At 35.8% G+C, this 17,198-nt stretch overlaps 1 protein-coding gene across 8 annotated transcripts in view; it reads left to right on the forward strand.

Annotated features, from left to right (window-relative positions):
- CACNA2D1 (calcium voltage-gated channel auxiliary subunit alpha2delta 1) overlaps positions 1–17,198 on the forward strand; it is a 502,406-nt gene that overhangs the window by 448,549 nt on the left and 36,659 nt on the right. For 2 of the 8 annotated variants that reach the window (XM_046020727.1, XM_046020730.1), the window contains 6 exons: positions 654–725; positions 2,569–2,640; positions 4,992–5,053; positions 9,377–9,453; positions 10,705–10,725; positions 11,369–11,429. In XM_046020727.1, coding sequence (XP_045876683.1) covers positions 654–725; positions 2,569–2,640; positions 4,992–5,053; positions 9,377–9,453; positions 10,705–10,725; positions 11,369–11,429 — 365 coding nt within the window. Of the gene's footprint in view, positions 1–653; positions 726–2,568; positions 2,641–4,991; positions 5,054–9,376; positions 9,454–10,704; positions 10,726–11,368; positions 11,430–17,198 lie in introns of those variants that run through there. The other 6 variants (XM_046020728.1, XM_046020731.1, XM_046020729.1 and 3 more) reach the window with 4 other exon arrangements.

Here is a 17,198-nt window from a genome sequence, read left to right on the forward strand (position 1 = left end):
ATTACAATAGCTTACCTTTATTCAAGTGCTTGTGACTTGACCACAAATTTTATCTTATAAGGTTTATTTAATTTGACTTGCTAAAATATGCCACATTTCTGAGATTCCAATATATGAAGTAAACTTGGGGTTTTTTTTTAATGCTTCTTAAGAATATGCTTAGAAGAGTTAGTTTCACATAGCAAATTCAAACGTAGTTTAAAAGATTTTCCCTCATATTACTTCTTTTTATAGAATATAAAGAGTGTGAATTACTTTTATGTTGCCTGGTCTAGTTGCCAAATATGTTATCCATATGGGTTTATTTTGCTCCTTTCCAATCCTAATTAAAGGAAAGAAAGTTGTGAGTAGACCTTCAACTGTCCGGTTCTCACAGAACTTAAAATTACAAATGTAGTATCTAATACAGCACTCAAAATGAAACTATCTTTGGTTGGTGGCAAATTAAAATTTTCCTGCTACACCTAAAGCCCAAATCCCTAGCTTACTTATTGTCATTTTAAAATATATGTATAGGAAACCGTGTATGTTTATGTAGCTATTTAATATACATCTATGGAATTATTTTCATATTTGAATATACATTAAATTATTTATATATAGCATCTTTTTACAATGTTGTATATGCTTAATTATTATTATTTTCTGTGTAGAACCCCAAATCTCAGGAGCCAGTAACTTTGGATTTCCTTGATGCAGAATTAGAGAATGACATTAAGGTGGAGGTGAGTGAACGCCTGAGTAGTACTCTCAGGCCCAATGCCGAGGCTCATCCGTCCCACAGTACCCATTGAACAACTTCACTGCGTTAGCTTCTCTCCTAGGTACTAGGTACACAGTGATGAATGTTCTTTGTCTTTAAAATTTCGGGATCCTGGGCTCTCTCATCCAAACGGTCATATGGAAAGGAATCAATATTTTAATTTGGGTGTGACATTAGTTTGTTCCTTTCTCATTCCATCCGTAGAGATGTTTCAGTATTTCAGTACAAATGTAACTTGTCAATTTCAGTGCACAACATAGAGATTGAGGACATTGCCGTAGAGTTGGAAGAAAAGTTGGAGGCCGTCTAACCACCCAAAAAGCAACCTGAGGAGAAAACCTGCCACGTTTGTCTTAGTACCCTTGACCCAGAAATTTCGATTTTATTTCAAAACCAAAATTGCATGTCATTTCCTCTGAGAGGATCTTCTATAATAATGAGGATAATAATTTAAAATAACAGTATTTATTAAGTACATAATGTGGGTCAGTCATGGATTCTCAAGAACCTTTGAAATAGGTACTGTCATTATATGATCATTATTTGTCATACTGATGGTATGTTTTAAGTCCAGAGGTTTAAAAAGCCTGTATCCAGCTACTCAGCCAGGAAGTAGCAGGACCGGCATTTGAACCAGGCTCTTGCACTTCAGAGCAAAGATTTTTAAGATTCTTGTAAACGGATGAACTTCGCTCATCTATGCCAAGGCCACCAAATTTCTTCTAGAATTTGTCAGAGAGTGTCTTAATATGCACTGACTTTATAACATTTTTTTAAGCTTTTATATTTGAGTTTATTCTTCATTTAACTTTTAAAACACTACTATAGTTGAATATTAAAACAAAAACAATAGCAAGTAGTGAGCTATGATTATAGTCCTTCACTCATTCACTACTGCACATAAAATGCCAGCAGTGTTATTCACTGGCCCCATTAAGAGGTCTGACACTGAACACCACCCCTGGGATGATGTTCATCATCCTCATATGCTTCCCCATTGAAATGGCGCCATCTTTGCTGATTTGGATCAAAGTCCACCAGTTCTACCTGGTCCATTTCATCAGTCTCTTCTACTTCCTTCCTCTCAGGTAGGAGTTTTTCCAGCAAAGAGAGTTTATCAGGAGACAGAAAGCCATTCTCAGGAAAGTTTACCTTAAATTCGATGATGAGGCGACCCTTCTCATATGGTCTACGATAAATTGGCATGCCTTCATTTAGCACACACTTGGTATCTCCGTGCTTGACAATTTGACCTGGATGAGAGGTGATGACAATGGTTCGGTTGTCAAGAGTAGATATTGGCTTTTCCACATTGACTCCCTCATTGTAGAACACCAGAATTTAATTATTATTACTACCCAAGACCAAGGCTAGTGCTGGAATGTCTTAGGTATTTAATGAATGTTTGTTATACATTATTTGGAAATGAGAGAGCAGGATCATGTAATGCTGCAGAGTGTGGTCTTTGGACCCTCACGCCATGGTGTGACTGTAAGAATACTGTCTAACCTATTATGGCTCAGTTTCCCCTCTGTCAGTCCCATAAAGTAATTGTCCATTCTTTCATTAATATGTAAAAAATTAATGATGAGGATGCTTAATTAAGGATGGCTTTATTATTATGACTATAATGGGGTAACTTTTAAAAAGAATATGCCCAAAGACAACTACAAGTATAACCACCCTATTTTTATTCAGTCTCTTCTAAAACAAGGTATAAACCTTAAGAAACCAGTACTTTAATAATCACACTTCGGTAATCAATTGAATACTTGCAATAAAGTGATTCTTTCCTCTTCCTGTAGATTCGAAATAAAATGATCGATGGAGAGAGTGGAGAAAAAACATTTAGAACTCTGGTTAAATCTCAAGATGAGGTAAGAATTGAGTCAGGCTTACTCTTAAGTAAAATGTATAGATGAGTAATGATTTTGGTAGTTTGTCTTTCCTGTAAAGCAGTATTTATAAAACAGATGTCTCAAGTAAATACATGTTTTTAAGGCTTTCTTTGCTGACGGATATTTTAAATATATTTTAAACTCTTTAATATTTGTTAAACATTTTGCTTTATGTTTCTTGATGTTGTTTTACATTTTATCAATACTATGTTCTTGAAAATTATATTTTAGGTCTCCATTTTTTATCATCATAGAAAATAGAGGACCCAATTTAATGTGGTGCCATCTTAGGGCATTTCAGTCATGCAAAATTGAAGTTAATATTTAAAACTGTATGCATTAAATGATTAGTGCATGCACATGTTGTAATTGTTGAGTTTCATATTTTGGCTTTTGTTGTTGTTGTTGTTATTTGTCTACTTTTGTTTGGCTTATCTTCCTTCACTGTTTATGCACTTTATAATTCCTTACATTTAAATATGAAATTAAATCAAGGGGTAGCACCACTATACCCGTAAATTACTGGTACAGATATGTAATACACATATCGTTTTACATTGATGTAGAAGAACTCTGTACAAGAGCAGTGTGTCTATCCATTATCAGTCGTATGTGGAGTAAATACACAGACATTCAAATATTTGAATATTTGAAAACTACACAGAATCCAGAAGCTTTGGAGCCTGGAAATTTAAGTGTTTTTGTATAACTTCTTTCCTTTCCCTCACAGTGCCATCATTTTAAATGTAAACATTTCTTTTGGATTCCTCAGCAGATCTTTCTCTAAGATGGGAGCTAGGATCCAAATAGGATCCTCCATTAGCACTTGGCTTTTCTCACTTAGTATCATTAGGAGTCCCCATTACCAGAAGACAGGAGGAGGTATATATCAATTTCAGTCATTGTTGCAACTTCAATTCTCTTTCCTTAGACTGTAGCCGTGCTCTTTACCCATCCGCTCTTTGAGGAAAGATGTAAACCATTAAGCAGTTCTGCCGACTTTTCCGTGTTGTTCTGCCAAGAACTCTTTGCCCTGCACATTCTTTCCTCAACTTATAAATTAATTTTGTTTATATTAAGGCACATTGATGTTTTCCTCCTTTAGTTTACCATAAATTCCTCTAACCAATATGTAGACTTTTCTTATTAACCATCTAACCATTTGCAGACTTTTCTTATTAATGATATTGAAAGAAAATATTATCTTGTATGTTTACTTTTTTAATCTGATGTAATATTTTTTAACTTGCTGAACATCACGAATTTGACATTTTTTTATGAGTGGTATGAAATACATGAACATTATTTCCTTTCTTTTTTAAGAATCTTACTAGTCCAAAAACCTCCTCATCAGATCCTATTCTCCCTCCCTCCATTCTCCACACATGTAAACCAGAGGAATCTTTGATGAATAAAGCAAGTGTATGATTGCTATAAAATGAATTTGGCGTCATACATGTTCCTTCATCCTGTCAATTTAGATGTTTAGAAGATTTATATATTTTTATTTCATCAATAAATTATAGAACAGAATAGTATTTTGTCCAGGGGTTGATTAGACAATGATTGTAAAGTGCTTAGTGTATTGTCTAAAACCAAGGTACATATCAGTGAAGGTTATTGTTCTGTGAGGATGATAAAGCTGGAGAGAACTAGAAAAATGTGAAAATGCATATATGCCATCACCATACCTAATGAAAGAAGGAACGATAATTTCTTTACTAGTGTTCAGTAGTGACATATGAAGAGGTCTGTATCCTCAAGGTGCTGAGCTCTGGACTTCCTTTCCCTGGTGGATTTAGTTGTTCTTCTGACCCTCACTGGTCAGAGTAATTAGTTTCCTATGATAAATGCTATAGCAATGGCTTAATAAGAACAGTAATATGCTAACCATGCATTTGGACCTAGAAACAGTGCGTTAACTTCCTGAGATTACCAACTTCTCACAAACACACTCTAGTATGAAAATACATGCGGCTTATCTAATATATCCTGGTCCTATTTTATTATTAAAATTTGATTTTTAGAAAATGTTTTCAAAGGTTTGAAGTTAATAATTCAGCATGAATTACTAAGACCTTGCACTTGAAAATCTTTAAAAGTCATGTGCAGGTATTTATTTTTGTCCTAAAATTTTGCTTTACTCACATGCACGCATATGCACACACACCCACCCACCCATAGCAATTAATAAATGTAGAATAGATCATGTGTGAGGGAGGGTATTGAATGACCACAGAATTTATAAACAAATTTTAGTGTTCTGCTTTTCATGTAAGTTCACATAGGTTTTATAACATGGTAACAGCCATATCAAACTTTTTTTGTAGAGGTACATTGACAAAGGAAACAGGACATACACATGGACTCCTGTGAATGGCACAGATTACAGGTAACTAATTAGATTTACATATGCATTGTATACAAGAGTTTTCTGTTGAGTGTCTTTCACCTATTTCTAGTAGCAATTTTTGCAGTAGATAAACATTAAGTCCTTGCATTTTCAGAAACTATTTTCATTATAATTAAAACAGAAAAGTTATTCTTTCCAGTGTAAAAATGTATTAAAATTATAGCTCTGATTTTCAAAATGGAAAAGATGGAAAAAAGCTAGGATTATAAAATTTAGAAATGAAAACCTGCATGATATAAATTCATTTGATCAGTTTGCATATTTATGTTAGCAATAATTAATATAGACAAAACCCCCTAATACTTAGTTTGTAGTTACTGCTTCCACTGATTGCCTCATTTAAATTGTCAGTTAGTTTCCATTGCTTACATTTAGGTAGCAAATTAACTTAAAACTTGTCACATCATAATATGATATGATATAAATGCTCAGTCGACACAATTTTCCTCCATGCGTGGCAAGTCCGTGATATCCTGAGCACTCCAATGGACAGGGCCTTGGAAAGCTGGACAGACTAATACCCTATAGTGCCATGAAATTTCTCTCTGCTTCACTCGTTGAGCATTTCCTTTGCTTTCTTGGTCTAACTCTTCTCTGAGGTCATAGCTTTCCCTGTGGTCCTATCCCTCATGCTCATAATACTGCTGTTGATAAGAATATTTCCTTCTTGTTACTCATTCGCTCTTCCTCTTCTCTAAAATCCCCATGTCTAAACCTAAGTCATTTTCTTTGCATTCTTGTAGGATTTCACTTTCTGGCTCGCTGTTAATCACTCATTCATGTAGATCACTATTTCTCATGTTATTTTTGACATACCCACGCTTTCTTAAAACAAAACAAAATTTATTTCCTAAATCACCTTTAAAAAAGATTTCAAAATACAAGCTTAAAATGTTTATTGTTAGATTTCACAGATCTAGAATTAGTCTGCCAAATTATTGAAAATTTTTGTAAATGCTGGGTCTCAAATTTCTCTATTTAACTTGTTCTGAGCTGGTAATAGAGAGTTTGCAGATGGGCCAGTCCATGGGCCAAACTGAAACAGCATGGACATCGATGAGTTTTTTAGTACTTGGACTCGCAGTTTATCTCCTCTTCACTGTGTGGGAAAGTGTTCCCTGCCTTTTTTCTTAGATGAACAAATTCTAAAGTAGAAAAAACTGGATCCCTTTAACCTTGACAATGAGTCAACAATAATGGCAGTCATAATTTTTTAAAATTGTCATTATACCTTGCTTTAAATGTGTTCATAAAAGTTTCACAAATGTCCCCTACATTCGACCCCTTTCCCTCACACACAGTGATGGGACTCATTGTGGCCAGATTAATACCCCAATTCTGAGTATGTCATTCCTTGTTCATAAAACTTCATTTTTTTCCATTTTCCTCCAGGTTAAATGGGGACTTCCAAGTCTGATTTTCTCATCCCACATTTCTCTCCCAGCCAGTGTGCATGTTGTGTCTCTCCCCATCCTCCCCACACAATCGCTGCCCTCTGAACTGTCCCAACTTTTCCACTTTGGCATGTTTTCCTCACACATTCCCTACCCAGATGTACCACTTAGGGCCAGATTCGGTCTGTTTTCATTAAAAGTACTTCCCTGAATCGGTGTACAAAGAAATGTACAAGTAATAGTGTAGAGCAAAATAGAACATCTCTGTTGGAGAAGAAAAAGAAATGGCATCTTTTGACTTAATGAATGAAGTTCCAAATTTCATTTAGTTTTTTTTTGTCTTTATAAGCCTTGATGTAATTCAGTTATCACAGTTGAATTATAGTAATTGTTTTTATAGACGGCTCTTTTTTTCACGGAGAATTTGATTTTATAGAAACATGATTGAGTTAAATAGGATGTTATATTCCATTTAACTAGGGTAACCATGTGTATGTATGTCACAAAAACATTGCATGGGCTCTCACATTCACCTGGTGGCTGCTGGCTTTAATAGGCTTTAGTCCTTAGGAGAAAATAAAACAGCCTTGGTCCGCTGGTTTTATATGGGCAGAGACGGCAAACACTGTCCTATGACAACATCATTGATGCAGAATGTTGGTAAAGATCTTACCTGCTAGATGTTGAAGAAAGAACCATTGCCTAGAGGTGCAAGTAAATTAACTGTGACTGTATTTTTCTATAAAATGAAATATAGCTTTTAGTAACAGCCTGAGACGTGCAGGCCAATAAAATGTATATTTGATATGTCAGTTTTAAAATTTCTGTTGTGTTCCTCATGAGTTCTAACACTGTTTTTATGGTACGTGAGATGTAACCCAAGCTTAGAGAATGACGCTGGGGCGGCCACATGATATAACGTTATCGGTTTTAATTAGAAGTTTCTCTTAGCGATAAATGCTGATGGAGCAGTAAAAATGTCCTAATTTCCCTTGAGAGGAATTTGTAGGAGACAATCTTCAAATGCTCAGTAATTCTACTCTACATTTTATAAATGGCAAGTGAATCATGAAAGGTCATCTTGCTTTCAGACTAATTGCACTGCTTATTTTAATTTTAATCTCTGCCTCCACTTAAAGGAAGTTACCTATAAAAAGAATGGAAAGATTTTCATTAAATCTACATAACATTTTATTTCTCTGACCTTTTCCCATAAGGACAGTCTATGAATTACTTAATGAAGGAGAAAGATGTGGGAATTGGAGGTAACAAGCATCCACTCATTTTGCTATCTTGACTGCATAATTAAACTGTAGGAAATAAACCTTTTTCCCCCCTCTTTGTAGAGTGAATTTCTATCATATACAGTTGTAAGAAGGAAAACCTGAAATTTTATTTTTTTCCCTGTTCTATGTTTTCCAATTAAAAAAAAAAAAGGTAGTGAGATTACAGTTTGGACATTCTTCTCAAAAACCTGGAAAACGTGAAACGTGAATGATTTAAAAGATCTGCAAATAGGCAGAAATACTCAGAAGCCTAGAAATGTACACCTTTGCTTGTGCATTGTGAAACTTGAGAGTAAATATTAAAAATGAGTGCCGAATGACTTGTTTGCTCACGTTAATCAAGAGTCGCTTTTTTTTTTTTAAGATACTATTTATTTGACAGACAGAGATCACAAGTAGGAAGAGAGGCAGACAGAGAGAGAGGAGGAAGCAGGCTCCCTGCTGAGCAGAGAGCCTGATGCGGGGCTCGATCCCAGGACCCTGGGATCATGACCCGAGCCAAAGGCAGAGGCTTTAACCCACTGAGCCACCCAGGCGCCCAAGAGTTGCTTTCTTTTTTTTTTTTTTTAAGATTTTATTTATTTATTTGACAGAGAGATCACAAGTAGACAGAGAGGCAGGCAGAGAGAGAGGGAAGCAGGCTCGCTGCTGAGCAGAGAGCCCAATGCGGGACTCGATCCCAGGACCCTGAGATCCTGACCTGAGCCGAAGGCAGTGGCTTAACCCACTGAGCCACCCAGGCGCCCCAAGAGTTGCTTTCTGAAAATACTTAGTTCCCTGGGAATCTTCTTCTACCCTCATTTTTTGTACCATTAGTTTGTAAGTTTCCTTCGGTATTAAAGCATAGTGAAGGTCATTTGCAAGTGTAAATGGAGATATGGAATAGTAGTTATGTCCTACACAAATACATTAGCCCTCTCAAGGGTAGAAGAGTGGTTGTGTTATTTCAAACTGCGTAATAATCAAATATTCCAAGGTCTTATATACAATAAGAACCAATAGGGTGAGCAGGCAGTCTTTCTTAGTGCTGTAAGGGGATCTGAATTTTCTTACCAGCAGACACCAGGGAATTTGCCTCAAGACTATAGTCTTAAAGTGGGACATCTTTAACCCTCAAAGGGGTATTTTTCAGATGATTTTATGCATCATGTCGTAGAAATGATAATACTTAACATTTGTGATTTTTAAATAGTGTACATTTGCCGCAGAGCACTTGAACATGGTTTATAATTCATGAAAGAGGGGTATCCAATTAGTATAGTATTTATTTTCTTTAAATGTAACCATATATTCTCCATCTTTTTCAACGCTCCAAGTGTTTCTGTACACGTTCCTGGAAATACAGTACACATGACATTTCTTTCTCAGCTAATTCGTGGGCACATTTAGTAGCTTATTTTCCTTGTGTCTCTTCTGATTCCCTACAACGTAGAGAACTGGAGGACTCTGGATCGCAAGACCGAATAAAGTACTCTATTTGCTGAATGCATTTTCCTGTCATAGTAATATGTCTCTTCTTTCCCATGAGGAAGATCTTTGGATTTTCCATTAACTGGATGTGTCTTTTTTTTTTTTTTTTAAGTTGTTTGTTTGTGTTTATGCTTCTCTTGTTTCTATTGCAGTTTGGCCTTGGTATTACCAACCTACAGTTTTTACTATATAAAAGCCAAAATAGAAGAGACAATAACTCAGGCCAGATGTAAGTACTGTGAAAGCGACCCCAGAGTCTATTTACCTCTTAGTATCAGATGTATAAATTTGTCTAGATTTTAGAATGCCCAAGGCCTATACATTTTAGTAGGTGTTACTACCAAATCTACAGCAATGATTCTAACCCATTCCAAACATGCAAGGAACAAGAAATATTCTACGTGGATAGAATATGAGCAGGTACCCGGTCTCACTGGCATCCCCACCACCCTACCCTGCCTCGCTTTGTGCTCATAGAATCATTGCAGTGCTGTGTTCTCTGTTGCTGTCATTTTAAGGGTCTGCTAGCTGGTGCAAAATGTTTCACATGGTCTCTACTCATGGCACTGCGCTAATAAGGCTTTAACTTTTCTTTTTCTAATTTTTTGTTTTTTGCATTTGGCTAGAATAATATTGTGCTCCACATCTTCTATTTTGTTCAATTAAGTTAAATTGCATTGGTCTTCGGCTTTGGTTTGGCAATTAACTTCCTTCTCATAATCCAAATGAATAATGTCTTCAGTAACTCAAATGGATTATTTTTTAAAAGCATCATTTAGAATGTGGAGTAATTACTAACATTAGTGCATATTTTAAGTCATTAGTAATCTTTGTTTTTGGTGACTAGACTTAGTAAAGTAAAATGACCATCATATCCTTTGTATATCAGCTATTACTAACAACCTAAATTTTTTGTTATGGTAAAGTAAAAAAAAAAAGTGTGTGTATATACTTTTACATTTGACTTTAAATAAACTGTAATTTCTTTTATTCTCCTGTTGGTTCTTTTTTCTCTCCGCAATCCTTGTTCCCATTGTGCTAAATTTAGGATCTTATATTTACACTTTGACTTGATAGATAGATATGATGGTCTTTTTAACAACCAGCAACTTTGCATGAGCTAGTTCTTTACTTGATAAATGAGGGGACGACTAGTTGGTCTTTGAGGGTTGGTTAATGCTTCTGAATATAGGCTAACATCGTCGCCATTGCACCTGCATTAAACACTTTGCAAAATAGACCCTTGAAATCGCCACAGTACAGAGAGGGAGCTCTAGTAGTAACTGACAGGACATACCTTCCAGTCTTCAAAGAGATGTCTTTTTTTTCCAGACTACAGCTGTACATAAATATACCTTTGATCTATGCACAATATTTTTATTCAAGAAAGTCATTGAATAAAATATTGTTTGTGACCCCCTTTGCTTTACCCTCTTTTTTTTTTGTTTCCCTGCTTTCTCTTTCTGATGGATTTTCACAGCCAAAAAGGGCAAAATGAAGGGCAAGTATTTTCTTGTTGCTCAATTTCTTTCTGTTTAGTACACTTGACATTTCCACTGATATTTCCATTCCTATTGGATATTATCCTCTGTGCTTCTCATCTGCTAGATTTTCCTCCATGATCACTCAAACCTTAGCAGCAGAAATGGTGGAAAGAATATGCTTGTGTTTTCATATGCAATGCATTTCACATTTAGGGTTTTTTTGAGGCTTAAATACTTGTGTGTTTTTATCCTTCCACCTACTAATTCATACCTAATACAAAGAATGTTACTAATTAACTAAAGGCATTGATGAGTTTAATAAAATCATTTTCTTTACCATCATTGATAAAAATTTTATGTTGAGGTTTTAAATGAAATAACTCTTATGTAACATTGATATAAAAGATACCACGGTTATGGTATGTTTAGTAAATGGAAAACTTCTAAGACACCATTTTTCTTATATAACTGGTCTAATTTTTGTTATGAAGTTAAAATGAATTTTATAATTAGATTATGTAGTATTAAGGACCTTTTATGATAAAGTACTCTTTTTAGTTTATTCTTAGTAGGTTATCATTCTAATGCCTTCATATCGTCGTAGAAACCCCTATGTGTACTCTGGATGGCTTGTCTAATCCTGTAACATTATCTTTGCAGATTCTGAAACACTGAAGCCAGATAATTTTGAAGAATCTGGCTACACATTCATAGCACCAAGGTTGGTTTTGTTTTGTTTTATTTTTTTATAACTTGTATGGATAAGTAAGCCTTCAGTCACAGTTCTGAGTTAATCCCATGCCGAATTATGGAACCAAAGGGAGCAGTAACTATAAAACTGAAAGCATATTCTATTCGTTCATTCACTCAGTAAGCACCATCCTAGGCTAAGCAATATTCCGACTCCAGGGACATATCAGTGAATAAGATATATAAAAATATAAGCTATATTAAAAATATATATGATATATATAAAAATAAGATATATAAAAAAATAAGATATATGAAAGTAAGCAAAGGTAGACTTTGCTCTTACTGGAAATAACAGTGGTATCCATCAATAGTGAAGAACTGGGTATCTGCCTTTGTGAGTACATAGACACAAACATACTCTGTATGTATGTGTGTATAATATACACATACACACAGGGGGATATACTGAGATATCTACAGCTATTATATATGTGTATAGACATAAGAATATCTGTGTATAGACATATGTGTATATGTGTATAGACATAGAATATCTGAACATCATAATTGCTTTATTTATTTTGAGTGTTCTAATGATACTCTGCGAAAGCATTTTAATATAGAGACATTTTCTCACATACTTTTTAATATTCTTTTTTCTCTTCCCTAATTTTATTTCTCATATAATCCCCTTTCTCTAACCCTAATACACATCTTTCTCCCTACCTCTATTTTCGTGTAATTATTTAATACTCAATAATTCAAGTGTTTTTATTTTTTTTAGTTTTTTTATTTTTTATAGGTTTTTATTTGATGTTAGTTAACATACTGTGTAATATTAGGTTCAGGTATACAATATAGTCATTGACCACTTCCATTTAACACCTGGTGCTCATCACAAGTGCCCTCCTTAATCCCCATCGCCTATTTCAGCCATCCCCGCCTCCACCTCCCCTCTGGTAACCATAATTTTCTTCTCGATAGTTAAGACTCTGTTTCTTGGTTTGCCTCTCTTTCTTTTCTTTCCCCTTTGTTTCTTAAATGCCACATCGGAGTAAAATTATACAGTATTAGACTTATTTTGCTTAGCATAATGCTACTGTCCAGCTCCATCCATGTTGTTGCAAATGGCAAGATTTCATTCTTCGTTATGGTTGAGTAATATTCTATCGTGTGTATATACCACGGCTTCTTTAGTCATTCATCAGTCAGTGGATGATGCTTGGGCTGTTCTCACAATTTGGCTGTTGTAGATAATGCTGTATAAACATCAGGGGATGTATCTCTTTGAATTAGTATTTTTTTATTCTTTGGGTAAAGACCTAGTAGTGAGGTATTTTGCAAGATAGCTCTATTTTTAAGTTTTTCGGGAACCCCTATATTGTTGTCCAGAGTGGCTGCTCCAGTTTGCATTCCCACCAGCAATGCAAGAGGGTTCCACTTTCTCCACATTCTTGCCAACACCTGTTGTTTGTGTTGTTGATTGTAGCATTCACACTGGTGTGAAGTGATACATCATTGTAGTTTCAATTTGCATTTCTCTGATAAGTGATTTTGAGCATCTTTCCTCTGATAAGTGATTTTGAGCATCTTTCCATGTGTCTGTTGGCCATCTTTGTGTCTTCTTTGGAAAAATGTCACTCATGTCTTCTGCCCATTTTTTAATTGGATTATTTGTTTTGGGGTTTTTGAATTTTATAATTGTTTTGGGGGTATTTGCATTTTATAAGTTCTTTGTATATTTTTGATCCTATCCCTTTACCAGATAGGTCATTTGCAAATATCTTCTCCCATTCCATAGGTTGCATGTTAGTTTTGGTGAGTGCTTTTTTCCTTAGATAAAAAACTAAGCTTTTTATTTTGATGAAGTCCAGATAGTTTATTTTTGCTTTTGTTTCCCTCAGGAGACATGGTTTCAAGTCTCCCATTTAGGTCTTTCATCTATTTTGAATTTATTGTTGAATTTATTGAATTTATTCTAGTGTAAGCAAGTAGTCCAGTTTCTTTCTTTTGCACATTGCTGACCAGTTTTCCAGCACCATTTGTTGAAGAGACTTTTTCCCATTGGATATTATTTTCTGCTCTGTCAAAGGTTAATGGACCATATAGTCATGGGTTCATTTCTGAGTTTTCTGTTCTGTTTAGTCGATCTCTGTGTCTGTTTGTGCCAGTACCAGACTGTTTTGATTACTACAGCCTTGTAATGTAACTTGGAGTTCAGAACTATGATGCCTCCAGCTTTGTTTCCCTTTGTTCCTTGGTTCTTAATTTGCACTCTGTAGCAAACACATATAATAATATCAAATTAATATAATTCTATTACCCTAGGCTAAACTATTGAAGAGAAATGATTCAGAATGGTATATCAATAATTTTCTCACATTTTATACTTCTTAAAGAAATTACTGTTAAGAACCCAAAGACAGCTCACAGAATTAAAGAGTAACTCAGACCCATTTGGGGGGAGGGGGATACTTTCTGACAAAACTCTGCCAAAAAAGTGTATTTTTGGCTTCATGAGTGACTTTGTCCTTCAGCAGTTTCTCCTACTTGAATTTCCATCATTGTCTGATACTGTTGAATCCTGGCGGATTCTTTGCCTCCTCTTGCTTGTGACACCCTATTTGTGTGTTCTCCTCCCAGCTTAGGCCCTCTTGTTATTCTGTGTCTACAGACACACCACCCATCTATTTGATGTCGATAGCTTGAGGCAATGCCTTCAAAATCCACAAAATGGCCATAATGTCTAGAGACAAAGGAGGCATGCCATTTATTAAGATTACATTATAATAGAGGATCAAGCAATATATTTCCAGACTTTATGTCTACGTACATATTTCAGTGCGAGACATTCATGTTTATGGAAAACTAACAGGAATATCTCTTTGGTGTGATTCAGCTCAGTGTCTCCTAAGCATTTGTCTTTGCTCCCTTTCCTTTATATCTTTTACTCCATCACCAAGTCTTGCCAGACAGAATTTATTGTATGATATCAAGTGTATCTGCAAAACTGGGCTGCCTTTCTTCTCATCCAGATCAGTGCTTTCTCAGACCTAAGCTACCACAGCTGCCTCCTACTAGACGTCCCTACCTCCCCAAAGCCCTCTTTACTTCCCAGTCTGGTCTCATTTCTGTAACTGGTGAGAGTTTCTAGAATGTGAATAAAATTATGTTTCTCATCTGCTAAATGTGAACCAGTAGCTCAACAGTGTCTTGTGACACTCTGTACGTTATATTGTAGCTTTAGCTGCTCTGTTACTGGGTCCCAGTTTACAGTGTGGTCCTTACACTCTAAATCCGGGGCCAGCAAATTATAACCTTCGGCCTGCCTGTGTTATACAAAGTTTATTAGAACACAGTCATACTAGTTTGGTGCTGTATTGTCTGTGGCATCTTTCACTACAAAGGCAGAGTTGATGAGTTGTGGCATAGACCTTATAGCCCATTGAGTCTGAATCATTCATTATCTGGCCCTTGAACAAAAAGTTTGCCAGCCTCTGGTCTAAATTCCAAACACATTAAACTTTTCTTTGTCCCCCCGCATCCCCTTAACTCTGGATCCACTAATTTTCTATTCTGGCCTGCACTCAGGCACAGCCCACCCACCCCTTCCGAAACCCCAACTTCAAAGCTCCTTGATCTAGGAATTTCCTTAACCATTTTCACTGGATTAAACATCCTTGCTGACTGCTTCATTGAATACTGTATTTCCCTTACTAGAGCACTGGTCCATTTTACATCATTTACTTTCCCCAGTAAAGCAACAACTCAATCTAATTGACTCACCATTCAGTACCCAGCATCCATCCCACTCATTGCCTGGCACACAGTAGGTGCTGACTAAATATATATGGTGTTTGTAGAATCTATAAATATGTAAAGAATATTTTAAAACTGATTATTAATAAAATACTTGCAATCTTAACACTTTTTCCAATATAACTGAGCATCTTAAAACTGCTAAAACCAGTTTTAGCTAGAAAGAATATTAGAGGCAGAACAAGATCCCACAGAATATTAACATATTGATTCATTACATGGTGTAAGAAGAGATTGAAATTAGATGTGATATATTGATAAGACTCTCCTTCCATCTCCGATCTGTTTTTCTCTAGGCAACTTCTTCACTCATCTCTCCCAGTTACTGAATAGCAGACCAGGCAGACTGGCTTTCTGAGCTATACTGTTAGACAGTGTGGAAAATATGGCAGAAGGCCCAGTGCTCACAGAGAGGATAAATGTAGCTCTGAATTCCAGTTCCCAATTTATAAGCAATGACTGTTGAGTTCAGCAAGGATTAACATATGAACCATTTCTGTGGTATGACTGGAAAAGTAGAATTTACCTACGTGTTCAGAGAAGAAGTAAATACTAGAGAAGGGAAATGTTACAGCTTGTGGGACAATGACGTTCACCTCAACCAATATCTGTTGAACCTTTTACAGGAATGATTATTTTTACTGCTCTAGAGAACTCTGTAGTAAATTAGTATTATCCCATTTCACAGATGAGGAAACTTCCTTGCTATTTCAAGATCTAAGTATGTATATTGATTATCAAAGGCTAATCGATCTCGGAAAAACATCCAGTGCCTCTGAGTAAAATACAAATGCGTAGCGCATTGTTTTTACCGTTAAAAGTTATGCAGAGGGATGAAAGGTCTAAGTGACTAAGAAATGGAATAATTTGGCTATTTTTCAGAAATGAAAAAAGGCATTTCAAAGATGGGTTGGAGTGGGAAAGGAACAGTGTGTGATAGCCTGTAATTAAAGCTGATTGTGGGAGGAAGTCCATTTTAGCTCTGTCAATCATGCAAATTTTCTCCACCCTGTCTCAAAACAAAAATTTCTACGAACTGAGAAGTTTTGTGGTTTTTTGTTTCGTGTGTGTGTGTGTGTGTGCTTTAAGTTTGTTTTTGAAGAAGTTCTGACGTTCTCTTTCTACTCTCTGAGGCTTTCTATTTAGGTGATGGTCTTGCCTCTGAAAATGTTCACTACACAACTGCACTTCTGTCCTCAATATTTGATTATCCCATATGTTGCATTAACCTAGTTAGTATAATGACAACCTTACGTTTATGTTGTTTTCTATTTATTTTCAATTTCCAAAACACTTAGGATAGCAGTTCTCAAAGTAGGGGGTCTCAAAACCCTGTGGGTTCCAGAGGCCCTTTCAGAGAATCGACCAGGTCCTAAAGCAGCGATGATGTTTGTCTTTTCTTCACGTCGACATTTGCCGGGACAGGAGAAAGGCCACGAGGAGCTGACACCTTCGCAGGCATCCAGGCAGTGACACTAATGGCTCCTGGTAGCCATTGTACTCTTCCTTGCCGGGAGAAAAGCCAGTCTCACTTTAAAGTAGCCTTGATGGAATCAGTAAAAATTATTCATTTTATTGAAACTTTACCCTTGAGTACATGTCTTTTACTATTCAGTGGGAAGGAAATGGGAGTTCTGCTGCATACCAGAGTAACTTGGCTATCTCAAGGGAAAGCACTTGTGTGACTGAATTCAGAGCTAAAATAGGTGCTCCTTGCACTTTTTTCGGGAAATAGAATTTTACTTGACAGAATGACTTAGGTATTCGATGAACATTTTCTCAATAACCAAGTAAGGCTTCTACTTTGAAGAAAATAACAGTGTTTATTGCTCATGACAAAATCTGTGCTTTCACACAAAAGTAAGAATTTGGGGGGAATTTGTATTTACTGCATCCCCGTAGTTATCTGGTGAGACTAGTGATAAGAATGAATGTGCTTTTTCCATTTTATAGTGAAATGTGTTGTCTTTTGGCAGAT

Source organism: Meles meles, chromosome 10 (genome assembly GCF_922984935.1).
Source record: "Meles meles chromosome 10, mMelMel3.1 paternal haplotype, whole genome shotgun sequence".
NCBI lineage: Eukaryota > Metazoa > Chordata > Mammalia > Carnivora > Mustelidae > Meles > Meles meles.